Here is a 24,364-nt window from a genome sequence, read left to right as displayed (position 1 = left end):
GTGAACAAAACTGTAAGACCAGTAAATGAAACGTGCACTTCAAATAGCTTGCACATTTCCATTTCTTATGGCGTTGCAGCCGCATTCATTAACCAGATCAATTTTAGGCTCAATTGATGAATGACTTGATGAGATGTTATCAGGTACAGGAACCAACTGGAATGGTTTTAGGGCAAATAAGAGAGAAAAGAGGAAAAGGAAAGGATTCAGAAGAAGAAAATCTTTCATTCAGCAATTTCATGAGAAATCCCTTGCAGTACAGTGTTTTATTTCTTTACACGGTACTGAATTCTCTTAATTAAGCCAGCTGGCAGTCTTGTACAAAACAATCTAACTGCCTGCATTGGTCTCCTTTTCATCCTTCTTGGGCTCCACGATTGGGCTTCCTTAATTCTCCCATATGCTGAATGTGAGCTCCTTGGTTTAATTTCACCCGTGCCACTCCACGATTGGACATTTGATTATTCGTTGATCTAAAATCTTCACGGGGTAGACCTTAAATTGACTGTCTGTGTCGATTGTAGGATGTGCATGAGATTCAAATTCGACGGATTTCGATCTGACTTGATCATGTTGTATTTTTAAAAAAAATTGACTTCAGGTCGTGTAGAGTCGGTTTTTTTTAAAAAGTGATGTTTGAATTGGGTCAGATTTGAATATAGAGTGAAAAATAATTGATCTGATTCGAAAAATGTAATTTTATCTTATATATTTAGGAATAATGATAATATTCCTAATTAAATAACAGTTTTTATTGAATAAATAATATTTTTTATAATTTATTTAGAGACATCGAAGAGTTTACTTTCCTATGCCGTTGATCTAACCGTTCGATGAAACTCTCGTCACCAATGAAGAATCTGATTAGATAGATTCTCGATCTAAGGTTTCAATCAAAGTAAAGATTTTTTGTGTTTCGATTTATTATTATTTTTGAACTGTTTCTTTTTTTTTTCAAGCTTTATAAGATAAAAAGCCTTATTGGAGACTCCAGTCACGTCCATCAGGTACTTGTTCTAACTGACCATATTTTTTTTAAAATGGATGTTATCATTTGCTTGATTTTTTTTTCATTAAAACCGAGGGTGGGCCCTAGTAGTGACACAATGATGGTTCGACTGAGGTGATCGATTGACAGTGACGACGGTGGTTGAATGCTAGCGACAACGTTAGCAAGGATGATAGGGTTAGAGTTAGAGTAGGTCTTGGGCTAAGGTTTAACTTGAGCCTATTCCAGGTTTGAGTTAAAGGGATTTGGATTTGAGCTTGATTTTGTCTTTGTAATGATTGCAAAAAATATAATTAATATTAGTAATAATAATATAATATAATAAATATAATAATAAATAAATCCGAACGAAACGGTGTTGACATACTTTTAGATAAAAGTTTGAATATATCATAGGTCATAAATTATTTTAAAATTTTAATCCTTATACTTTAGTTTTATGATATTATTTTTTATATTATTTCGATAAATAATTACATTTGGGTATTATATTCCTAAATATTATTAAAAGGGTATTATATTTTGAATTCTTCAAATGTCTACAAAGATAGAATTGAAGGAATACTTCATTATCCAAGTATTTAGCGTAAAAACAAGGCACATAGTAAGAATTTAAATTTAATCTTATCTCAATATTGTTAGAGGATAATCATAAACCCTGAAATGAATGTGAAAGATACATAAAAAAATTATGCTAAATCTTAATGCTGCATATTGAGTATGGGGGCTTTCATTTTTGCTAAATTGTCTTGGAGATTTGTGCATAGATATCAATATCGACACTAACCTTTATTTCGACTTTTTTTTCCTGGCATCCCTCATTTGGAACCCTGTCGTTTAACATCACCTTTCCCGGATGCTTCTCTGAATGTAATGGACTCGATCCACAAGATCGACTGCGGGCAGTTCCGATGCAGAATCATCTGAAGCTCGGCTTTTCTCAACTCAGCCGCATATGATATGTCAAAGTCGAACACAACAGAAAATCAGAACTATTGGCCAGTGGCCACCCATGACTTTCTCAAAGATTTATTGCTAAAGTGAGAAGATGAGATATTGGCAACTCCTATAGTAAATAATTACTAAATAACCTTCAATATATATTCAAATAATTGAATTATTCATTCTTAACTTTAGTCATCAAATTCTGAAACTTTACAATTGATCACTAACCCGGTATTGAGGATGTTACAATGGTCAAAAGAGTCGAACTTACCGGTACTCGAGCAGATGAAAAGCTCAAGTTTCAGACTCCATCACTCCAAGGTAATGACTAAGCATATAACGATTTTAACAACAGTGGATCCACTGTTAGGTTTCTGAAGAACATTGCACACCAACTAGGTTGTGAAAATAATTCTCTAGCATGTAGTCTCAAAAAGCAGTCAACTTTATAACCATCATCCATGTCTCAGTTCAGACAAAACAGAGCGCAGGTTCATAACCAATAAACACAGAAGATCTGCATTCTTGATATTTCACCGAGACGCAACACACATGCCTAAAGTAAAGATACGACTCAACAGATTACATAACAAAATACAGACAGTCAAAACATGACCAACAGAATCAATCCTTCACTAGAACAAAATTATTAAGCATTCAACATACTCATGCAGGAAGAAAGCTTGATTAAAGTGCGGTGAGATGTACCAGACCAAAAGAGAGAGTGCTCAACCGGATCCTCTTTTCTATTTCATTTATGCTGTTTCCATCAGCAGCTGAGTAGAGTTCAAGCGAATAACAAAGATAAGGCTCTTAAAAGGAAATCAAAAGCAGCAAGCCATGTCAATCTTGTTCCTCGATGGGGTGTCATGCTTCCATATGTTGTTTGGTAACAAATAGTAGAACCTTGTAAAGAAACCTAGTAATAACTTTTTCCTATTGCTTCTTTGCTCAAAAGGAAAAAGCATTTTTGCCATTTTCTTTCCATATATTTGGAATTGAACTTAAAAATGGCTAGCATTACCCTAGAGCTTCTAACATGCTTGAAAGAGCTTAAATAATTGAGAAAAAGTCCAACTATATTGGTGATTATTGTCATATTCCGTGCTTTCATCAGCACGTTATATTTCAACAACAGATATAACTATCCGTTGTCAAGACGATATAAAAGGAAAAAATACCAAAGGAAATGCCAAGTAAACAGAGATGTTCAAAAGTTCAGCATGACAGAAAACACAGACAACCTATTTAATAGGAAACAGTTCAATGACAACTGCGGCTGTTGTGTCCACGTTGACCGCAGTTACTGCATCGGTATTTTCTTTTTGGAAGCTTCCGGACCATTGATTGGGGATTCTCTTCTTCTGTAATCTGACAGAAAGCAACAGTGCGGCAGTTGTGTCCACGTCGCCCACAGCGGTATTTTCCTTGTGGAGGTATAGGAATCATTGACTGGCGATTCTCTTCTTCTGTAATCAGACACAAAGCAACAGTGCGGCGGTTGTGTCCACGTCGACCACAACGACTGCATCGGTATTTTCCTAGCGGAGGTGTAGGGATCATAGGTTGGGGATTCCCTTCTTCTGTAATCTGACAGAAAACAACAGTGCGGCGGTTGTGTCCCTGTTGACCACAGCGACTGCATCGATATTTTCGTTTTGGGTGTTTAGGGACCATTGGCTGGGGATTCCCTTCGGCAATCTGGAAATCAAGAAGACAAAGCTTAAGCAAAATAGGAGGAGAAAACAAGTATGTTGAGGAAATTGGAAGGAATGATAGAATATGAAACTTTCCGTCACACAAAGGACTGGATTAGGACAATGCCCTATCTCCTTGCAGCGTGGATAGCGGTGTATCGGCTCCTCTTTGATTAAGATATACTTACGCAGTTGCTCTCTCAAGAGATCAGAACGTTCCAGAGTTATTGGAGGAGCTGGCTCTCGCCAGAGATCAGGATGTTCCGAACTTACAGGAGGAGCTGGCTCTTGCGAGAGACCAGGACGTTTAGGACTTACCATAGGAGCTGGAAAGTAGTCCTAAAGATTATGCCGAGCCAATATACAGAGAAACTAGAAATTACAATTAAAGTATGATGTCATTGATGTTCCTTAAATGGAGAAATGCAAGTTTGACATATAATTTTCCAGAATGAACAGATGATGATGCAGTGAAACCATACATACTTGTTGTGCAAGTCTGCCAACGAAGAATTATTACAAATTAGATTTTGGAAATGAAGTAGGCAAAAATTACTTCAGACAGAAAAAACCAAGTAGCACCATATTCTTGCGTGCTATCATAAACCAACTTCAAAGCTATTTTTCTGTTTCACCAATTTAAGTCGATGCTTTGTTAACTGCATATTATGTGTTTGTTATCACTGTGAGACCTAATACATCCACATTGATATAAAACAGTACTGGAAGCCCTCAGCTGTTGAGGAATTCCATCCTTCGCATTGGCTTAATAACTATATGGATCCACTTGACTCAAATCCGGTTGTGTTTGCTGATTAGTTTTGTACTAGCTTCAATATTCAGAAGTTAAAATATGTTACGTTACAGTTCAATTATGACCATACATAACACGTCAGCTTACGATCAGCATGTGACGTTACGTAAATGAGGCAATCTTCAATAGATTCTCTTTAACCATATCAAACAAAGTTAAGGTAACCTATATTCAGACATACCACTTGCCGTCATAAATAACAAGATTACTAGATCGAGTGTTCTTAACATGACATAATCATAATAAAAGGTAAAATCAAGAATCATTTCTCACGTGTCCAAATTTATTCATATAAAACCGACAGATCTTAATCAGTGTAACTATACAAGCCAAAGGACACGTGATAGTTTATGAACAAGATCGGCGATGAGCAGATGAACATGCAATCTAAGATGCTCCACGTATTAAAACCAACAGATTTAGTAGAAAGTAACCTCTAAGCTGCAGAAAACATGCTAGTATTCGAATGATGCACTTGACTTACCAACTTGACTTACCAATTTCTACCAAAGGTAAACGGTTAGTAAAAGGAAAAACAAACACATGCGTGTCTTGTCATATCATCTAAAGCAAAACATATCCTAACATACCTCAGTTTCAATCATTGGGATGTCATGAGAACTGCTTTCCTGCAATGATTGTTGAAACTTCATATCATCATCCATTGTTACCGAAGTTCAATTTTCTACAGCAAAAAGGTCTCTAGTGCAAAATTGGACAGGGGGAAAAGTTGAGTTTGTTTACATGATGAACCCATTAAACAAATCCATCAAGAACCATTCCATATTATCAACTAATACATGATATATATACCTCAATTTTCAGTTTTTGGAATGTCCAAAGTTAAAATGTCTATAGAAATTAAGGTCTCTGATGCAAAATTGAACATGGAAAAGTTGAACTTAACTAATGGACCAATTAAACGAATTCATCAAAAACCATTCCATATTACCAACTAATGTATCACTATATACCTCAATTTCAGTTTTTGGAGCATCAGAAACACTGCTTTTCTGCAATGATTGTTGAAGCTCCTTGCCATCAGCCATTGTCACCGGACTTCAACTGTCTAATGAAATTAAGGTCTCTAGTGAAGAATTGGACTGGGGAATCTGGGGTTAATATGGAGGTCATTGACGACGAAAAGATTACCGCCATAACACGTGTTGAAATCGGTCGTGGAGAGGGGAAAACGTGGGAGGTGATGGTTAATAAGGCAAGAAATTGATTCCTCCAGAGCACAGTTTTGATTTTACTGGGATTGGGTTTGGTTTCATGAATGGTCAATGATAAATGCGACGAATAGGAGTAAAAGCAGATGAGTTGTATTTGGAATTTTAAGGCCATGTATGGCAATGTTTAGTAGGATGGAATCCCAGAAAGCAGCCGTTACTGGGATTTGAAGAACAATGGGTTGTCCTGTGGACGTCGGAGGTGTATTGGTCAAAACGACGGCGTCACTGGCGTTTACTTCTTATTGGTAGTAAATAATTTAGTATATACCGCAGGCCCAATGAATAGTGGAGCTTATTTTGATGCTTAATGTAGAGAAAATGAGCTTTGATATGATATTGTTATAGAAACGTTTTGACCACACAAACACACACTACCAACCGTCTCCGGCCCAAAGCAACACAACTACTTGTTGACGGAGTAAATGGGACACTGATAGTTTCTAGTGGTTTTTTTTTTCTAGTGGTTGATTCCTTTTAATGTGTCACATTCAAAACGGTGGAGAATCATACGAGAGATGGTGGAGAATCATACGAGAGATATGAAACAGTGGAGAATCATACTAGAGATATGATGATTTATATATAGATCTTTGGTATTGTGTCATACATAAAGTGACGATAGCCATATATAAGTTAACGGATTAAATTAATCTGATTGTCAGAGAATAGATTTAATTGATAATTTTGTCAGATAATAAATTTAACGATAAATCACGTTATCTGGCAATGATTATATATTAATAAACTATAATTGGTTGGAGAATATAAAATTTTAAAAATCCCAAGGTTTGATACACGAAGGGATGAAAAGAGAGATGCTGAAGAAATTTAGAGGAGGTATAACATGACTCATCTTTGTCACCTGTACCAGACTATCGTCATCTCCGTCACATGTACTAGACTATCGGTCCTTAAGGTTAAACAATCCCCAACTCTTAAGAGAAACTTCAATTTTTATCTTATATTTAATAATTTTAATATATATATATATACATTTATTTAATTTATAAAAAGTAATAATAAAATGAAGACTATCATAGGTAATTTTCATTACCTCAAGTAGGATTAAGATTACCCCTATATTTTTTTGGTTAAATATTACCCCTATATTTTTACACTAGAAAATATAAATCTACTAGTTCAGGATGAACTTGGGATACGATTACCCTGAAATATAGGATGAACTGAACCAAGCACTAAATATATAAATATGTTAAGAAATAATTCCAAATATGTTTGAAATGAATTTACAAAGAATGATTCAACTTTCAATCAGCTAGTCAACCCAAGTTCTTTACGCTGCTCTTCATCCGGCTGCAAGCTCCCCGGAATTGCACCAAATACTCTTCTCGTTGCTTCAAATCCCAAGGCCAGATGGTGAACATATGCTGAAGTGTCCTCTATGGTTTTCCACAGGTTTAAGGAGACCGATGCAAATTTCTTCGATGATAGTTTCTCCGTTCCTGTTGTAGGGACCTGGTTTAGCTCAGAAACTCTTAAAAACGCTCCGTTGCTGCTTCCCAAGATAGCTCACGTCGTGTTATCGGTCAATGGGACAGGCTCTTCACTCAGTGCCTCGCGTGTGACTTCAACAAATCGTTTCATCGTCATATATTCGGCAATTTGGAAACTGCTTGAAGAAGTCGTTTAGAGGGGTGATTGGCACAAACAACAATCTTTCCCATGGCCAACGCTTCGGCTGTGGTGGTGCAAACAACATCTGTGGTACTAGGATTCAAGAAGACTTTGTAACTGAAAAGGAATCCAAGGGAAAAATTTACGATTCATTCATCAACCGGACCTAAAAATGGGATGGGACGGTGTGAGAACGAAGGAGGCTTACTCGTGGAATAAAGGATCAGCATGATCACGACCAGGATGCACTCTAACCGTCAGTTTCAGCTTGCTAGCAGCTTCCTTAACTTGATCGGAGTCCTCTCCGTTGCCATATAGATCAACTTCAAGACCAACGAGCTCCTTTTGGTGATCATGTAGTAGTTTAAGTAGTTCTCCATAGCCTTTGCTCCAAATCATCTTCCCAATGTAGTAATCCCCTTTGGTGAAGGCCTGGTTACTGCCATGTTGTTGCTCAAATCTTTTCTTGCCTATCTCGAGGAACTTGGTATTAACTCCATGAACATTACAGACGATGGATCTCGGATAATCCTGGTAGCAGCAGACAACCTAATTACCTGCAATTACACACGATCGCAATTTGATGAAGTTAATTATAATTTATAAATCAACACATGGAAACTCAAGGAAATTCAACTTTCTTCTCCCTCCCAGTTCTCCCCTTGCTGGCAGTGATCCTATCCCGGTTAAAGTAGGAAGAATACAGCACCCAAGGCAAAGTGAACAGAAACTACCTTCTTCCTTGGATAATCTAAGCTTTTCACAAATTTATTCTAGTACGCAAAAGTGCAAATTTTAATCCTAAAATAACACATATCTTTAACAGAAAAGGGGCAAAAGTTACATTAATGTTTTACAACCAGGATGAAAATCAAGACTTATTAGGAAACTTACCTTATGGCAATAGATGTTTACAACCCAACTATTTACATATTTCAGAAGAAATGCTTGGAATTGTCCATTTTTTTCTCTCTTCACATATTCCAGATAATTGGTATGTATTATTCCGATGACAAGTCTGAATTTAGTTTTCCATCTCTTCCCATGATGGAACCATGTAAGATGCTCAGGTTCTTCAAGGACAGCAATATCCGCCTCTTCATCGAGGATGATTTCCGAGATATCTCCTACAGGAAGAATGCTTCTCTTATCTACAGCAAACTGCATCACAAGTGGAGTGATATCATAAATTACCATCAGATTACTACTACGCTACTCAAATGATGGTTCTAATGTCTAAATAAACACTGAAGACATCAGCCAAATGCTGCACGAGTACACAGAGACATCATACATTCTAACAGATTAGCATTCCAATAGATGTGGATAACATAAAATTAGGTAGGTACATTTATTTATTTTTAAATCCACAAGTCATTTAGAGACATTAGGAAGTTTGGATGATCAGAACATATACGATACAAGATAAAGTGGCGGAGCCTACCATGTAAATAAACGCATTAATACTTCAGGAAAAGATAAGATATGATTACAATTCTAGGTAAAAAGCCTGATAGGAAAAATAAAAGCTTATTATGATTACCTTTCCAGGATAAAAGCGGATAGTGAAACCAGAAATAAATGCAATCCTCTGGTCAAGCCATTGACGAATATATGACTCCTGCTCTGAAGGTGAACCGAAAGTAGTGTTGTTTGGGTATACTAGTTTTTGATCTTTCAAGGATAACCAAGGAATCACCAATGTGATCTTTCTCTCTCCATTTTTGGCAAGATAAGCAGCTCGAAACAATGGGTTAACTGCAGTTCCAGTCATCCATGGCAGACTTGCTGTTGTAAAAATTGCAATATGCTGTTTTCTATCCATTCAGGCATCAGCTTTAAATTATCAACCAACAATTTCAGCACGGAACCAACACAATCAGCTTATAATATAGAGAGGCTGGCCTTTCTAAAACCCAAAGTAATATCTACAACTGCATCAAAAATTATAAAAGCACAAGTATTAGCTGAAATGCAAAAGAAAATTGGAACAAGAGTCGAGCAACCAAAATATTCTTACCTAAAATATAAAAGCTAATAATAAAATTGGAATTCCCATAAATAAAACCTAATTTCAAATCCACTCCACCATATTCCCATCTATAGCTTAAATTATGCTAGCTTTAGGTTTTCTTTTTTTAATTTAAAAGAACAGTTTGAGCACCAACAATTGCAACAGCAGGGTGATTGAAAGTTCGTTGTCAAAGGCTGAGAGATTTAGAACAATACTACTTTGTAATTACTTAGCTTTCAAAAAAAAAAATTAAGTTGAACGTGAGTCCTAAACGAACTAAGAGTGAGATACTAAAGTCCTTCCTAATCCTAGGACACGAAATCATATTAATGAAAGTTTAAACGATAAAAATGATTTTTTTGGTAAAATAACGGAACATTAAAAAAATATGATAAAGGATATTTGACAATCTTAATCAATGATCTGAACTATTAACTAATAACTTCAGGAGAGGAAAAAAAAGGCATGAAACAGAGAGATTCCAGGATAGCTACCTCGACACGAAACCATGAGAAGCAAGAAAATCAGGGAGATTCTATATTCAAGGATCACTCTAACATTAGTTCATTTTCTTTCTCCTTTTTTTTGCTAAAAATTACGAGCACGAAAATCTTCAACCAATCATATATATGAAAATAAACAGAAATCATAATACCGAGGAATGGAGAAAGCCAGATTGAAGAACAAAGCAGATCGATGAAAAACAAAGATAGGAAGGAGTAAAATTTACCTGTATTTTAATTTGTTTTTCCTTGTAAGCGAACTCGAGACTTCGAAGTTTGTGGAAATGAGAACCAAGGAGGAGATTTTGACAAGAGAATATGCTTTTGGGTTCGCCTGTTTTATTAATTAGTTATGGGTAAATTACACCGTTTCCTCACTAAAGTTTACTCTCTCTCCTATTTTACTCATTATACTTTTCATTTTTCTATTTTGCTCACTAAGCTTTACAAATTAAATCATTTAACGGTGTTATGACATGACACAAGCACCAAAACGATTTTTTTAAAAAAAAACTCAAATATGTACCAAAACAACGTCATTTCGAATCATCTTCTTTCCCCATTGTCGTCGTCGATCACCACATCATTTTTCATTCTAACCACCATCGATCGTCGTTGATGGTGATTGTTTGATCCCAAAATTCATGGGTCATTTCATCTTGACCCCCTGAGTCTAAATCTGATTGTTGTTTCATTGGAAAATATCCCAAAATTTGTGAATCAAGACTGAAATGTTTCAACTTCTTCACTTTCAATCTTCGATTCGTGGACTTCAAAGTAAGTTATGACAAAATGGAGGTCGGATTTAGATTCAAGGTGTCGAGACAAAATGACAAATGAAATTTGGGGTCGAACGACCACCATCTAAGACGGTCGACGTTGAAATCCAACCACCTTCTATTATTAGTTTATAGTTGGGTGAGCAAAATAGGAGAGTGATTAAATTTCAGTGAGGATCGATGTAATTTATTCTTTATATTTTCAATTATTTTACATTAAATAATAATTAAAAAATGGCATGTCATCACACCATTAGAGAGATAACAACAAAGTGAACAAAATAATTCAATTTGTCAAGTTCAACGAGCAAAATAGAAAAATTGAAAGTATGGTGAGTAAAATAAAAGAGTAAAATTCATTAGAAAAAGGTATAATTTACCCTAAATAAATATTTTCCACAAGTTAGCGAATCATGGAATTATAATTTTGTTAAAGTTAAAATACACCTTATATCAATGAATTGTTAATTCAGAAATATATTTAATCCTTTGTAAATTACAGACAATGGTACTTCTCATTTAATTTTCTATTATTGGAGCTTTCCTTTGAAAACTTATACGCATATTATACTAAAATATTTTTTATTAATCTAAAATAATTATAAAAAATAATATCGAAATATTATCAAACGCACAACTCTTGACATGAAATTCATGCATTGAAGGGTGCTTGTCCATCCAAACTAAAAGCTGTTGAAGAAGTATTTTTGTCGTTTGGGAAAAGCGTTGGCATGCACATAACGATCTTAACCCTCAAATTTATTCACCAAAGGATCCGATTTGTTTTATGTCTAAATTATATTATTTTTTTACGAATAGATGTGTAAAGTTTTTTAATCTTTATTTTATATTTAAGTCTTTTGTTTTCTACATGGCCCAGTTTGTTGGCTCCATCCTTTTATTTTACATATTAAATATATATTTCGTATTTTATGTATTTTGTAATATTTTTATTTAAAATTCATGGTTTCTTGATTAATATTTATTCGATTTTATCAGATACTATGAAAAGTTAAAATAGCTTTAATTCAATTTCATGAATGGAATTGAATAATTATTGATTTGTTGATTTAAATATCTTTATTGGATTTATGGAGGATTGTTGAAGGTTGGATTAAATTTGAGAACATCTCCCATAACATAAAACAAAGAAAGAAACAGCAAGGATATGCTTTTCTTAAATTGATGGAACGTAAGAAAGGAGATGAAGCTGGGGAAATTTTAAGGATAATTTAATTTAAAGTTAAAAAACGACTGAAATAAATATAACGAAAAATGTGATAAAATTATAATGTTTGAAGTTACATTCAATTTAATATATTATATTTTCATTAATATTTTATTTTTTATCATATTTTTATTATTTTTTAATCTTAAATTAGATTATCGTATCACATAACTGCATGTACTTAGGCGAAGATCTTCACTTATGAAGATGAAAATATCTAAATAAAAGGATAACTGAACGACACGTGTTTTCTTTGATGAAATGCTTGAAAGGGGCACAACCGTGGCTGCTGGTTGTGTTATTCAACAATAAAGAGGTATCTGTAAATACTGTTCTTTTACCAATCTGTACCCAGTTCTCTTGAAAGGAAGAGTTTGTCAATGTACAAAATTACAGTACCGGATGCCGCGACATAGTTTTGCATTTGAATTCTCGCCGACGCCTCGTCTTCATTTAGTTTTTTCATTAGCTGTGCCCTTGTCGGAAGGGCATACATCCCAGCTGCCACAGCTTTCCGGATTGCCCAGCCACGGTGGGGTGCAAACACCTGAGCATAGGCCTTAGAAGCCGGATCTCTTAAGGAATTACCCTCTGTAGCTAGAATTTTTTCGAAGAGGACCCTGATCATGTCAAGACCGCGTTTCACTCTCAAAAGGTTTCGTGTATGACACCCGGCTTTCCTCACGCAGTTCCGTTCTATATCCCCGTCAATCATTGCATTTAGCGTCACAATCGACTTTGATGCCTCTGCAAGATCATCAACCTTAGCAACGTAGTCCATTTCCTCAAACTTGAAGGCGATGCCTAAACAACCAAAGAGGGGAGAAACGAAAGAACATGCGCGTGAGAAAGGGGCCACCTCCATATCCGCCGTTTGAGAGTTCACCGTGGCTGCAAGTTCCTTCAAGGCCTCGGCGATTTTTCTCAGTGTCTTATCGCTCTCCGCATTTGCCATTGCTGATCAAATTTTATGTAATACTAGTGAGTAAGCCACCTGGTACCAATGCAAACTAACATGTTACGAAGAGAGACAATATGGTAAAATTAACAAGAAGCCTACATCAATAGATATTCCAGAGCTATAGAAGATGAATTAAGAAGCAACACCGATAAACCGACGAGGCAAGTAAGTCTTCTTCTTTTTCGAACTTGAAGGCGATGCCTAAACAACCAAAGAGGGGAGAATCGAAACGAAAGAACATGAGCGTGAGAAAGAGGCCACCTCCGTATCTGTCGTTTGTGAGTTTACCGTGGCCGCAAGTTAGTCGTCGTCTTCTTGTTAACCCCCACAAACCACAAATTCAGTTGATGGCACAACAAAAATAGAAGTAAACAGCTTTATTTAGACAAAAATAATAAAAAAGCAGCCCAATTAACCTACAATTCCAAGTCCTGTAGAATCGATAGTGGATAGTTTGATTTAGTTGGGCTGTTAATATGATGTTAATTGACTACCTAACCAATTATGTATACCAAAATGTGTTCAGTATAAATGAACTATTATTAAATGAAGAGTTCTCTCAACTCTCTTCCTCTGTTTTCTCTTTAACAAGTTGCTCATCTTCCTCCTACTCTCAATCCTTTTTCAATCATTTCACAATTTCATGCGCTTTTCTTTTTACAATTTTTTGTCTCCGACTCTCACAACAAGAAAAAACCAAAACTAGAGCAACACGATTTACAACATGAAAAAACAACCCAAGTCAAACAACAATCAGATCTACGATTCACAATTAGGCAACTCGAAAGTGAAATAAGAGGGGAAATCAGTTCAATTAAATGATAATAGAACCCTAAATTTCCTTACTTTTCACATATTCTCACGGAAAACTAATCACAGAAACATTAAAAAGGTAACATTGAATAAAAATAGAACAGAAAATGTGACAATTAAATACGTAAGTTACCTTCTGAAGCTGCGATCACTTTCATTTTGGGAAAGAGAGCCCTGAGATACTTCGGCAAACGGAATCTAGATAATCTGTCGGTGTATTACACGAATAAACCGACTTTCTTTTGTTCAAGTCAAGTATAGATGCCTTTTGGATTGCATTTGAGAGGTTACTTCTACAATAAGGTTAAAATAAGGTGTTATTGGTTTTGTTATTATTTAAATAATAAAATTGGTAAAAAATTATTTAAAATATTATTATTATTTAAAATATCAATTTTTTTAATATTTCTGGTAAAAGTGCCTAATAATAACAAAACCGATAGCGCTTTATCAAATTCAGTAAAACGTCAAATAATAATAAAACCGGTAAAAATAATAATATTTTCAGTCATTTTTTACCGATTTTGTTATTTAAATAATAATAAAATCGGTAACACTTTTTTTTAGTCGAATATTAAAACTGCAACACATGAACATTTTCACATTTGAGATGGATTTCGATGACATTAGAAATAGGGTAAACTATGTAGTAGTCTTTTCTTTAATTAAATACACTTTATTTCTTTTTATTATCTATAGTTCGATTTAAGTCTTTTAACCGTAAATTTCCATTAAATCATACATGAAAGTTTGATTTGATACTTAAAAAATAAAAAAATCTAAAAAAAACCATGCGTAAAACCCACGTGATTTGATATTTAATATATATATATATATATATATATATTAAAATATATTTTTATTATATAAAATCGTTAATTTTATTAAAAATAAAAAATATTTAGAATTACAATGAAGATTTCTGAGCTGAGCATAACCATAAACGTAAACTAAATTATAATTAATATATTTTCTTATAACTATTGACATAAAAACTAATCACATAATACCATAAAAGGAAAATGTAAAAAAATTTAACCAATGTTCGAACAAAATAAAGATACAAATAAATTTGATTGCATCGGCAAATGAACCACAAAAGGAGATGAAACTACTGAAAGACTGCCGATAAATCACAAATAAGAGTCAATCGACGGACGCAAATCGCGTATCTAAATAAATCTAAGGGTCCAAAGTAGGGAAGATCAACATGATAGCAAATAAGCGACATCTTGATCAATTATGACGATATCAAATTCAACCATAAGAAAAATGATAAACGAAAATAACGGTTAAACGACCTAAAACTACCAAAAGGTAGAGAAAAATGTGTCACAAGACAAAGATATACATGTCATAAAGTCAAAGATAAACTTGTCACAAGATAATATTATTCTTATTAAAAATTAAAAAAAAGATAATTGACGATCAACAACCAGTATTAAAATCGATGTCATCATCGGTTAAAGAAAATAATAAAATAATTTATATGAGTTATAAAAATTGACACAAATTATAAAAAAAATAGAGGAAGACAAAAAACAGATGATGTAGAGAGCCAATAGCTAAAAATATAATTAAATGACTTGAACACAAAAGATATATATATAAATATATTATTCATAATAAAAAATAAATATTAATATCAATATTAACATAAAATAAATATAATAATATGTTGATTTTATTACAATTCATTTAAATTTAGATGTGTTATATTTTTTCATATTTTTTAAAATACACTTTTATTATCGTCAAATTCACATCTACCATTTGACGACCAAATTTATTTACCATTTTTAGTCTACAGATAATTATTCTTGTAATCTCTTTTGCAAAATAACTGATTATAACTCCCCCTTTTAAATCAAAATAGCGAATCGCCCAATTGCCTCGACAATATTTATCTCATCCAAAATAAAAGTGATAGAAAAAACTAAAGACTAAAGTGAATAAGAGAAAATAAATTCAGCGATCAAATATATAAGGATTAATGTATAAATCATTATGTAGGAATAAAGAGAGGGATACTCTCCCGACCTCTAATACTATTAATCAATTTTATAAGTTCACTTGTTTCCTATCTCTTTTATAAAATTATCATTTATAACTCTCTATCTAAACTAAAAGGATAAATCGCTCTCGTCTCGACTATTTCTCCCCATCAAATAAAACCGATGAAAAAATTAACGACAAAGTGGATAATAGTAAACAAATTCAGTGATCAAATATGTATTTAATCCTTTTATTTTTTATAGATAAATTAAGAACAAAATTTAATCAGGAATATCCGAAGGAGGTTTATAGGTGGTGGTGGGTCCACTGAAAAGGCAATGATACACGTGGAAACCAAATCTGTCCTGCACGTTCCAGTTGAATTTTGGTGCCGTTTTGGGGTTTGGCGTAGCTCTATGATCATCATCAAACCATAGACTACTAATTTCTTCCCCTGTACTAAATCCCCAATACTGGAAATTTCAATTCAAAACCCTAAAAACTTCAGTTCCAGTTTTTTTTCTATTCACGTTCGAGTTTCCAGAGCAGTCTCCTGGGTTTTCAGGTAATAATAAGTATCTCTCTTTCTCTATCATTTCTCGTTTCACTTACTTGCCGTTTGCTTTTATAGTTTCTCGAATGTATACCCGCTGTTTGGTTCTCTAGATTCTTTCCTGTTTTTTGAAAAAGAAAGTACTAGCGAAGTAGTTAGTTCCAGCCAAAGTACTGGTAACACTTTTGAAATTTGGTGACGTGATTCAGTGCAAATTTCTTATTCTATTTGGGAAACTTTTATTTGCTTGACATTGTTTTATATTTGGGGAACTTTTTTATTGCTTGACATTGTTTTTGCTTCGTTTCTCTTGGCTTGAAAGGAATATTATTGTTTTTGCTTTGACATGTAATTTTTGAACTTAGGATTAGTTTTGATGGTTTGTGTGTTTTTTTTCCCTGTTCTTAGTTTGTTCACACAAGAGAATGTTGTTGGGCCATGCTAGTGTCCATCTGAACTTCGTTCGTCAAAGGACCAGCTACTTGCTGATCCTGAAGCGCTGGAAGATGACTTTAAATTAGACAGTTCTGAACCGATTTTGTATGTGGCTTCCTTTGATGAACTCGCAAGAAATTATCTTCAATATGACACCATTATATGGGTTTCTATATCGTTATTGCTGGTTTTGGCTTGGGTTGTTGGCGTCATCATGTTGCTCTACTTGCCCTTTAGAAGATATGTGCTTCAGAAGGACATTTCGTCACGCAAGCTGTATGTCACACCTAGTGAAATAGTTTGAGGTATGGATAATAAAGTTTGGGCACAAGGATATAGGGTCTGAACTTATTTAAACTTCTTGGTGGTTGTCAATGAGAAATAAGTTCACTTTGAGTTTAATCCTTTCCATGCTATTATTTTGAAGGTTTCGAGGCCTTCTTTCATACCCTTTTGGGGCACAATAACAGTAGAGAAGCATGTACCTCTTTCACAGGTCATTGATAATATAATTGAACAAGGTACTTGTTCTGCACTTGATAGATATTTGGTTTCTTGTCTACTTACTTCCCTAATTTCCTTTCTCCATGTGGTGGATAATTTTGCGAGTGATAGTTCTGATTGATTTCTCATCAAGGTAAAAGAACAATTCTGTGTATTATGACCCCCTTTCCATTTATTGTTGTCTAAGAGCTGCAACTGATTTGAGTGACAAAACTTGACTGTCATTTTGTCCATGATTCATTGAATTTTCTCTCCTTTGACCATTCTTTATGATGTGGGATTCTACATTCTTGTGAATAAAATCAGTTTATTCTATTCTGATTTGTATCTTGTTTTGTCTATACTTGAGCACATAGCCAATATAAACTTTTTAGTACAGTGGTTCCTTCAGACGATTAATTTATATGTTCGGTTTTGGCAGGCTGGTTGCAATCAGTGTACGGTATCCTTACTTTCAGAGTCGAAAGCATAGCCCATGGAAAAGCGGCACCTGTTGATGAACTACAGGTTCAAGGGGTTGCTAACCCTGCACTTCTGAGAAAGGCAATGGAACTGATTTCTTATGTTATCTTTTTTCTTTCTTTCTTCTTTTCCTTAAAAGTACACCTGGGATTATAATCTTTGGAAAATGATGAGATTTATTCTCATAAACAATTAGAATGAACTTTGTTTAAATGTTCTGCTGAATTGCTGTTGTGCATGCAAGGCATCCTTATGGAGATTGAAAATCAGAAGTTCATACTTGTGTTTATGCAAAAACTTGGAGTTGTTTATGCCTGGAGAGTTGTTTATTCTCATAAACGATGCCTGGAGAGTTGCTTATGCAAAAACTTGTCGAAGTCACTAAATCAGTAAAGGTTTGCACCATCTCATTTCTCTTTATTGTATTGAGAAAAGGGTTTTGTAGGCATCGTCGGTTCTGATAATAATTAGTTGACCCAGAAATGAATGTCAGAGCTCCCAAGATGTATATTTCTTATGTGTTTTTTCATCAACCCTTGAACTAATGCTTCATTCATCCCATGCCTGGCCAGAAAATCGAGTTTCTCATCGAGAAGTCCCAAGCTTCTTCCGAGGGTAGCTGAGAAAGGTGTAGAAAGTCTCAATACCGAGAAATGGATAGATAACTTCATATCGTCGAGCTTCAAGAGACTTTTCTTTTGTTTAATAAGCAAAAGCCTTTGTGTTTCTTCTTGGTGTTCTATAAGTAGGGTTTCATCAGTTCATTGTTCCTCTTTTTCTTTGCTGTTTTTTCACTCGACAGGTAACGTTGTAACCATAGGCCTTAATCTCGGACTTTGTAAATTTTCATGTAGTAAAATTTGTACCATTGTCCAAGGTTTATGAAATCAAGTCACAAAATTATGCTTCAGTCTCTCTCTGAAAATTATTAGTTTATTAAACGTCTGAAAAATGCAAAAAAATAAATAAATAATGAAAATGGAAGTGATATAAATAAATAATCCCTTTGTATGCGTAGCCGTAAGAATTTTTTTCAAATATTATTTTATTTTAGGATAAAGTACATTAAAAGTTGTTGAATTATCTTAAAATAATTATTTTAACTATTAATTTTTGTAGAAGTTACAAAATGATTAAATTTATTAAATTATTAGAATATAATTATTAAAGTTTAATAAACTATTATAAAATAATCATTAAATTTTAATAATTAACATAAAGTAATCATTAAATTTATTAAATTTTATAATTTTATAAACGTATGATGTATTGTAGGCCTGTAAAAAGTTTATTTATGTTCGTTTATTTATTAAACGAACGAACATGAATAATATTTTGTGTTCGTTTAATAAATGAACGAACATGAACAGAGGACTCGTTCGTTCATTTACATTCGTGAACGTTCGGTAATTGTTCGTTCATTTATGTTCGTTCGTTTATGTTCATTCGTTTATATTCATTTATGTGTGTTTATTTATGTTTAACCAATCTCTCTAGACTCATTTAAAATATTAAAACCCAATAAGTTTTAATCTCATACCCATAAATATTTTAAAATTTAATTAATTTTAAATACAAATAAAAAAGACTCAAAATAATTAAATAAATATAATCCTAAAATTGTTAGGAAAGAAAAAATATATTTTCATTTATGTTCATTTACATCCGTTCATTTATGTTCGTTTATCATTTAAATGAACGAACATGAAATAATACAAACAAGCTACATTCCTTAACGAACGAACACGAAAAATGAATTTTTTGTTCGTTTATGTTCGTGTTCATTCATTTGTTCGGTTAAAGCTAAACGAACGAACATAAACATATCCTCGTTCGTGTTCGTTTAATTAGTTTACAGGCTTAATATATTGTATTTTATAATATTTAAAAGGTTAAAAAATAATAATTTAAGTATTTCAATGACTTCTTACAGACTTTATTTTATTACCCGTCTTAGCTGAGACGGACTTATTACAACTTTGAAGTCACGTGCAATCCAATAGCTATCCCACAAAGCGACAGTGAATAGTGATTAAGAATTTAAGATGCTTCCTCCCATGGGTTTCCTTCGCTAAACCTTCAGAATCCAACCAACGGTACCAGCCTTGACGAAACTTCCTACCAGAAAGGAAGAAGAAGAAGAAGAAGAAGAAGAAGAAAAAAATGTCTAGGAAGGGAGAAATGGGCACCAAGAAAGTGTTGGTAGTGGGCGGTACAGGCTACTTGGGGCAACATCTCTTGCAAGGATTTTCAGAGATCCAAGGAATTACCCCATATGAATTGGCATTCACCTACAACTCCTTTCCTCCTCGCCCTCTGCTCGACGCCTTCCCCGGATCTCTCGCTTTCCACGTTGATTTGAAAACTGGAGCTGGTTTCCATTCCATTTCTCACCAATTTGGCAAGGTTTTGTTCCCTTCCTTTCAATCTCTTTCGTACCCACTAATTCTTTTTTAAAGCTTGCGGTTTTTTGTTTAATGGCAGCCTGATGTCGTTGTGAACTGCGCTGCTCTGTCGGTTCCTCGTGCTTGCGAGAAAGACCCTGATGCCGCTACATCTATCAACGTGCCTACTTCTCTTGTAAACTGGTTATCAAGCTTCACCCAAAATGACATTACGCTTCTTATTCATCTCTCAACGGATCAAGGTCAGTGAATTTTTGGCTCTTTTTTTAAAGAATTCTAATTGTTTGATATAATGTCTGAGTTGGAAATGCCTTTTTTTCCGGATGTTGGCTTTATTCATTAGTGTATGAAGGAGTGAAATCATTTTACAAGGAAGAAGATGAAGCTCTTCCTGTTAATGTTTATGGAAAATCAAAAGTTGCAGCTGAGCAGTTCATCTCTGAGAAATGGACAAATTTTGCTATTCTAAGAAGTAGTATTATATTTGGGCCACAAACTGTATCACCTGTTCCTAAATCTCTTCCTATTCAGGTCTGAAAGCTGAAGCCCCATGTTTTATTGTTTGTCTTTTCCATTTTTATTTTGGGTAAAAACAATAACTATTGTTATTTAGTATATGCTGGTAAATGAAAATGCCTGTAGAAAAATATCAGGGCATTTGAATCTTCCAATTTTCATCCAAATAAATTTAGTGATTAAGTAGACATTGCTTGGAATGAAAACATCAATGCCGGTTTACACTCTTGTGAGTAGTTAGTACAGTAGTACACAAAGTGCGCGCCAGCAATACACTATACATGTTTCCATTCATGATTATTTCGTTAAACTGTGATTTACAACCGAGCATGTTGCAGTGGATTGATGGTGTCCTTTCCAAAGGAGATAAAGTGGAGTTCTTTTATGATGAGTACCGCTGCCCGGTGTATGTCAAGGATGTTGTGGCTGTCATCCGGACTCTGACTGAGAAATGGTTATCAGGTATGAAGCTGTTATCCGTACTTCTATTGATAAAAGTTTGTGAGCTTCTTCTTTTAGTCCTTCTGTGTCTCCTGTTTTTATAGTTTTAATTGCGAAGGAAGATTTTAGCATGAGCGTTAATCATGCTTATTGCTTCTTTACCATTGCTTTGTTTTCTTTTGGTGCATCTATTGTCCATATTCTCATTTTCACAGAGGTTGCCCCCCTTTTGCAAGTCCTTGTTGTTCTTTTACTTCTGCAAAGACATTTTTATCGGGATTTCCTTTTTCCTATTCTCACACACATATATATGACATAGCGATAATGATCTTATGTTACTTATCCCAGAGAGTAAGAAAATGCAGTTGCTACTAAATGTTGGTGGACCGGACAGGGTTTCCCGTGTTCAAATGGCTGAGGCTGTGGCACAGATTAGAGGACATGATTCATCATTAATTAAACCAGTATCTGCATCATCTGTAAGTATACCTTACAAAAGGCAAAAGCCATATAAAAGAAAAAAGTCTAATTCCACCTAACTCTGTCTATGCTATAGCTTAATCACTGATTTATGGTCTAGTGATTCATCCTTCTGCAAGGCTCTCTGATTCTAGATAGGTTTTCTGTACATGCAATAGCATAAACTGGCATGATTCCGAATTTCCTACCAGCCTCTTTTCTCTTAATTTATTCCCTTTTAACTTGGATTGTTTGCGGTATCTTGCTGGTTTATCAGGTTGACCGTGGTGTCATGTCTCCTGCTGATATATCTATGGATATCACCAAGCTGGTTCAGACACTCAATATATCACCTACTCCATTTAAAGATGGTGTTAAACTGACACTTGCTGCTGAAGCGAATTTGTGAGTTTAGTGACACCTATAGTTGCCCTTTTTTTGAAGTACTTTAGCATCTAAAAGGAGTTTAAATTTGTGTTTTGCTGGCATTTGTTGTTGATTATTAAAGAACATCCGTATAGCCTTAGTGAACAAGTTTAAATATGAAACTCTGGGTATTGAAGTATAAAACTTGTACCCAGACTGTCACATCGGTGGTCAGATAAGGTGCCTGTTGCACCAAAATTCATTCATTGCTCTGTTCTAAAGCCTAAGAGCTATTCGTTTGTTCAGATACCTTCAGAGCTATAATAAAAAATTGGGAGAATAATGATCCTGTTGGAGCTTGATGTGAAATCAGACAGTCGTGGGTGAAAATTCGTTTGCATTCTTCTCGAAAATTCATTTGATCAACTATAGTAGGAAAATGTTGAGCGACCGATACTCGTACCTTAACGTAGGCAGCAAGCATCTCCTCATATGAAATTTTGAGTGTCGATTGTCGACTTTCCCGAACGATAAATGGTTCGCCATAGGAGCCGACCAGCTGCGTCTTGGCAACTAGATAAGCTGCTGGCAGTCATGCATCAAATCGTTTGAAGCTAAGTTCTGGCTCGATCTCAAACTTAAACTCACCTAAACCTCCAAACAAATTAAATGCATATGCTTTCGAACCGCATACAATTGCACCGCAGAGACGGCTCCTATCGTCTTGAATATAAGAATAATTATTACACTTTTTGATCACTGGGATGACAGAATAAAACACGAGACACTCCCTTGAAGAAGAAACATCCAGCATCCTGAACGGTGCTGTAATTCATTCATTTAGAATCTAGAAATTCATTGTCGAGATAAGAATTGTTCAGATGAGGAAGATCAGTCTTTTCATGAGAATTTGAGTTTCAGAAGAAGCAACACGTATCAAGTTCTGGAGACCAATGTAGCTGCTGCACTCAAATTTTCAAGATCAAGCGAATCCATGTACTTGGCCGATGAGTTGTTCGCTTTAAAAGCTGATCTTTTCCCCATATGTAGAGATTTCCGCACTCTTATCTCCAAAGCACCAAGATCGAGTTAATATGGAAGCTATTTAGTGAGGATTTCTTGGCTTAATATATTATTTGGATCTTAAATTTAACAATGTTATGATATTTTAATTTTTTTTTTACCATTTTGATGCCTGAATTAGTTTTTTCTTTCTTTCTAAAGTGATAATGTGATCGTTCAACAATTAAACATGTAACACATGGTACTATTTTTGTTAGCGTTTTAATTAAATAATTTTATGTTATCAAATGATTGTTGAAACATCATGTCAATATTAGTTCGAGAATTTTTTTTTTATTAAGCTAAGGTGATTACAAAGTAGTATCTATTCTAACAATGACCGCTCAATCACCCTGCTGCAGTCGCTGATGCTCAAACTCATGACTTCTAGGAACAACAACGATTCAACCACCGAGATAATTTAGTTCATGCAATTTGAGAAAATTTTTAAAGTTGAAATGAAAAAAAAAGTGATGATTAAAAATTATCAAGATTAGAGATCAATAGATAGGAATAAATGAGTTATGCCGAATGTTGACAAATCATCTCTTTTAATTTAGACAGAATCATAATCAATGATGATATGATGGTTAATCAAGTTCAAGTTATTTTCTTCATAAGAAAGTAAAAGATGATGACGGAAGCAAAAGCTATAGTTTGTTCCCATTTAGAAATGTCTATGGAAGTGCTTTTGGCTAAAAAAAACTTGTTCGAAATGCAAAAGCAATCCCAAATACCTCAATTTTATCTAAAAATTCACATTTAAACCAAGAAGTTGGGAATACAATGCTTTGGCGTTGGAAAAATTTGTTTAGAGAAATATCTCGAACGCAACAGTCTTGCTCAATAAGTTTTTTAGTGATTCATAATATTGATGTTAAACTTAAGATTATAATAATTATCGTAGGTTGACAAGATTGATGTGATAACTATTAATTGATTTTGATTCTGACAGATCACGTAGTTCTGTCAGAGATTACGTCAAATGGTCATATTTATCATATGTAAGGCTCCAAAAATTCTTTATTCAAAAATATTCTTTTGGGAATAGATTATCCAATGATCTTGATATAATAAGATGCTAAGGTGATACAATAATAAAAGAATTAACATTGTTAAAAAAACAACTTATTAAATTTATAAATAAAAATTATGAAAAATTAAATAGTAAAAATGATATATAAAACTTAAAATTTATAATAAATAAAATAAATAAATTAAAGTAGCAACTGCGATCCATATTCCAAATAAGCGTTCGCGGTCCTACCAAATCGCACTCTCTCCCAAACACACTCAGAATTTTCCAAGAAGTATAACTTTTCCCGCTTCCACATATACTCTCCGCGCTCACACACACGACCTTCAGCCAAACAAAAATAAAGTCATCAATAAATAGATAGAACAACAAAATTATAGTAGAAGTGAATAATTCTTCATCAAAATTTAGTGTATAAATATTGAGCTAAACTCACGCTCAGAACAAAACCACCACTCTACGTTTGCAATATTTTTATCAGTGAGTTTTTTTTTTTG

General features: G+C 34.1%; 2 protein-coding genes, 1 long non-coding RNA gene and 1 pseudogene across 4 annotated transcripts; 2 read left to right on the top strand and 2 right to left on the bottom strand.

Moving 5' to 3' along the window:
* Positions 1-6,906: 6,906 nt before the first annotated feature.
* On the bottom strand, positions 6,907-10,157 carry LOC120181514 (annotated as a pseudogene).
* A 2,039-nt stretch (positions 10,158-12,196) lies between these two features.
* LOC120181516 (accelerated cell death 11-like) lies at positions 12,197-13,797 on the bottom strand. Its single transcript, XM_039186619.1, has 2 exons — positions 13,767-13,797; positions 12,197-12,816 (listed from the first exon to the last, which is right to left on the bottom strand). Exons 1-2 carry the CDS (start codon positions 13,789-13,791, stop codon positions 12,197-12,199), a joined length of 645 nt encoding a protein of 214 aa, XP_039042550.1. The 5' UTR covers positions 13,792-13,797.
* Positions 13,798-16,045: 2,248 nt separating this feature from the next.
* On the top strand, positions 16,046-18,492 carry LOC120181519. The gene is made up of 5 exons (XR_005521765.1): positions 16,046-16,193; positions 16,590-16,921; positions 17,044-17,137; positions 17,542-17,977; positions 18,155-18,492. It is a non-coding gene; the product is annotated as an uncharacterized LOC120181519 (long non-coding RNA).
* Positions 18,493-19,666: 1,174 nt separating this feature from the next.
* On the top strand, positions 19,667-22,118 carry LOC120181515 (methionine adenosyltransferase 2 subunit beta-like). Of its 2 annotated transcripts, none has more exons than XM_039186617.1 (6): positions 19,667-19,988; positions 20,067-20,229; positions 20,331-20,518; positions 20,842-20,965; positions 21,293-21,423; positions 21,525-21,626. In XM_039186617.1, the coding sequence occupies exons 1-6, from the start codon at positions 19,746-19,748 to the stop codon at positions 21,525-21,527; spliced, it is 852 nt and encodes a 283-aa protein (XP_039042548.1). In that variant the 5' UTR covers positions 19,667-19,745; the 3' UTR covers positions 21,528-21,626. The 2 variants fall into 2 exon arrangements, with proteins under 2 accessions (XP_039042548.1, XP_039042547.1); XM_039186616.1 differs by lacking the exon at positions 21,525-21,626 and adding an exon at positions 21,681-22,118 and having other exon boundaries at positions 19,671-19,988.
* Positions 22,119-24,364: the final 2,246 nt, after the last annotated feature.

Source organism: Hibiscus syriacus, unplaced genomic scaffold (genome assembly GCF_006381635.1).
Source record: "Hibiscus syriacus cultivar Baekdansim isolate YM2019G1 unplaced genomic scaffold, ASM638163v2 tig00112528_pilon, whole genome shotgun sequence".
Taxonomy (NCBI): Eukaryota; Viridiplantae; Streptophyta; class Magnoliopsida; order Malvales; family Malvaceae; genus Hibiscus; species Hibiscus syriacus.
Note: the sequence above shows the minus strand (reverse complement) of the source record. Positions and strands in the feature narration are given on the sequence as shown.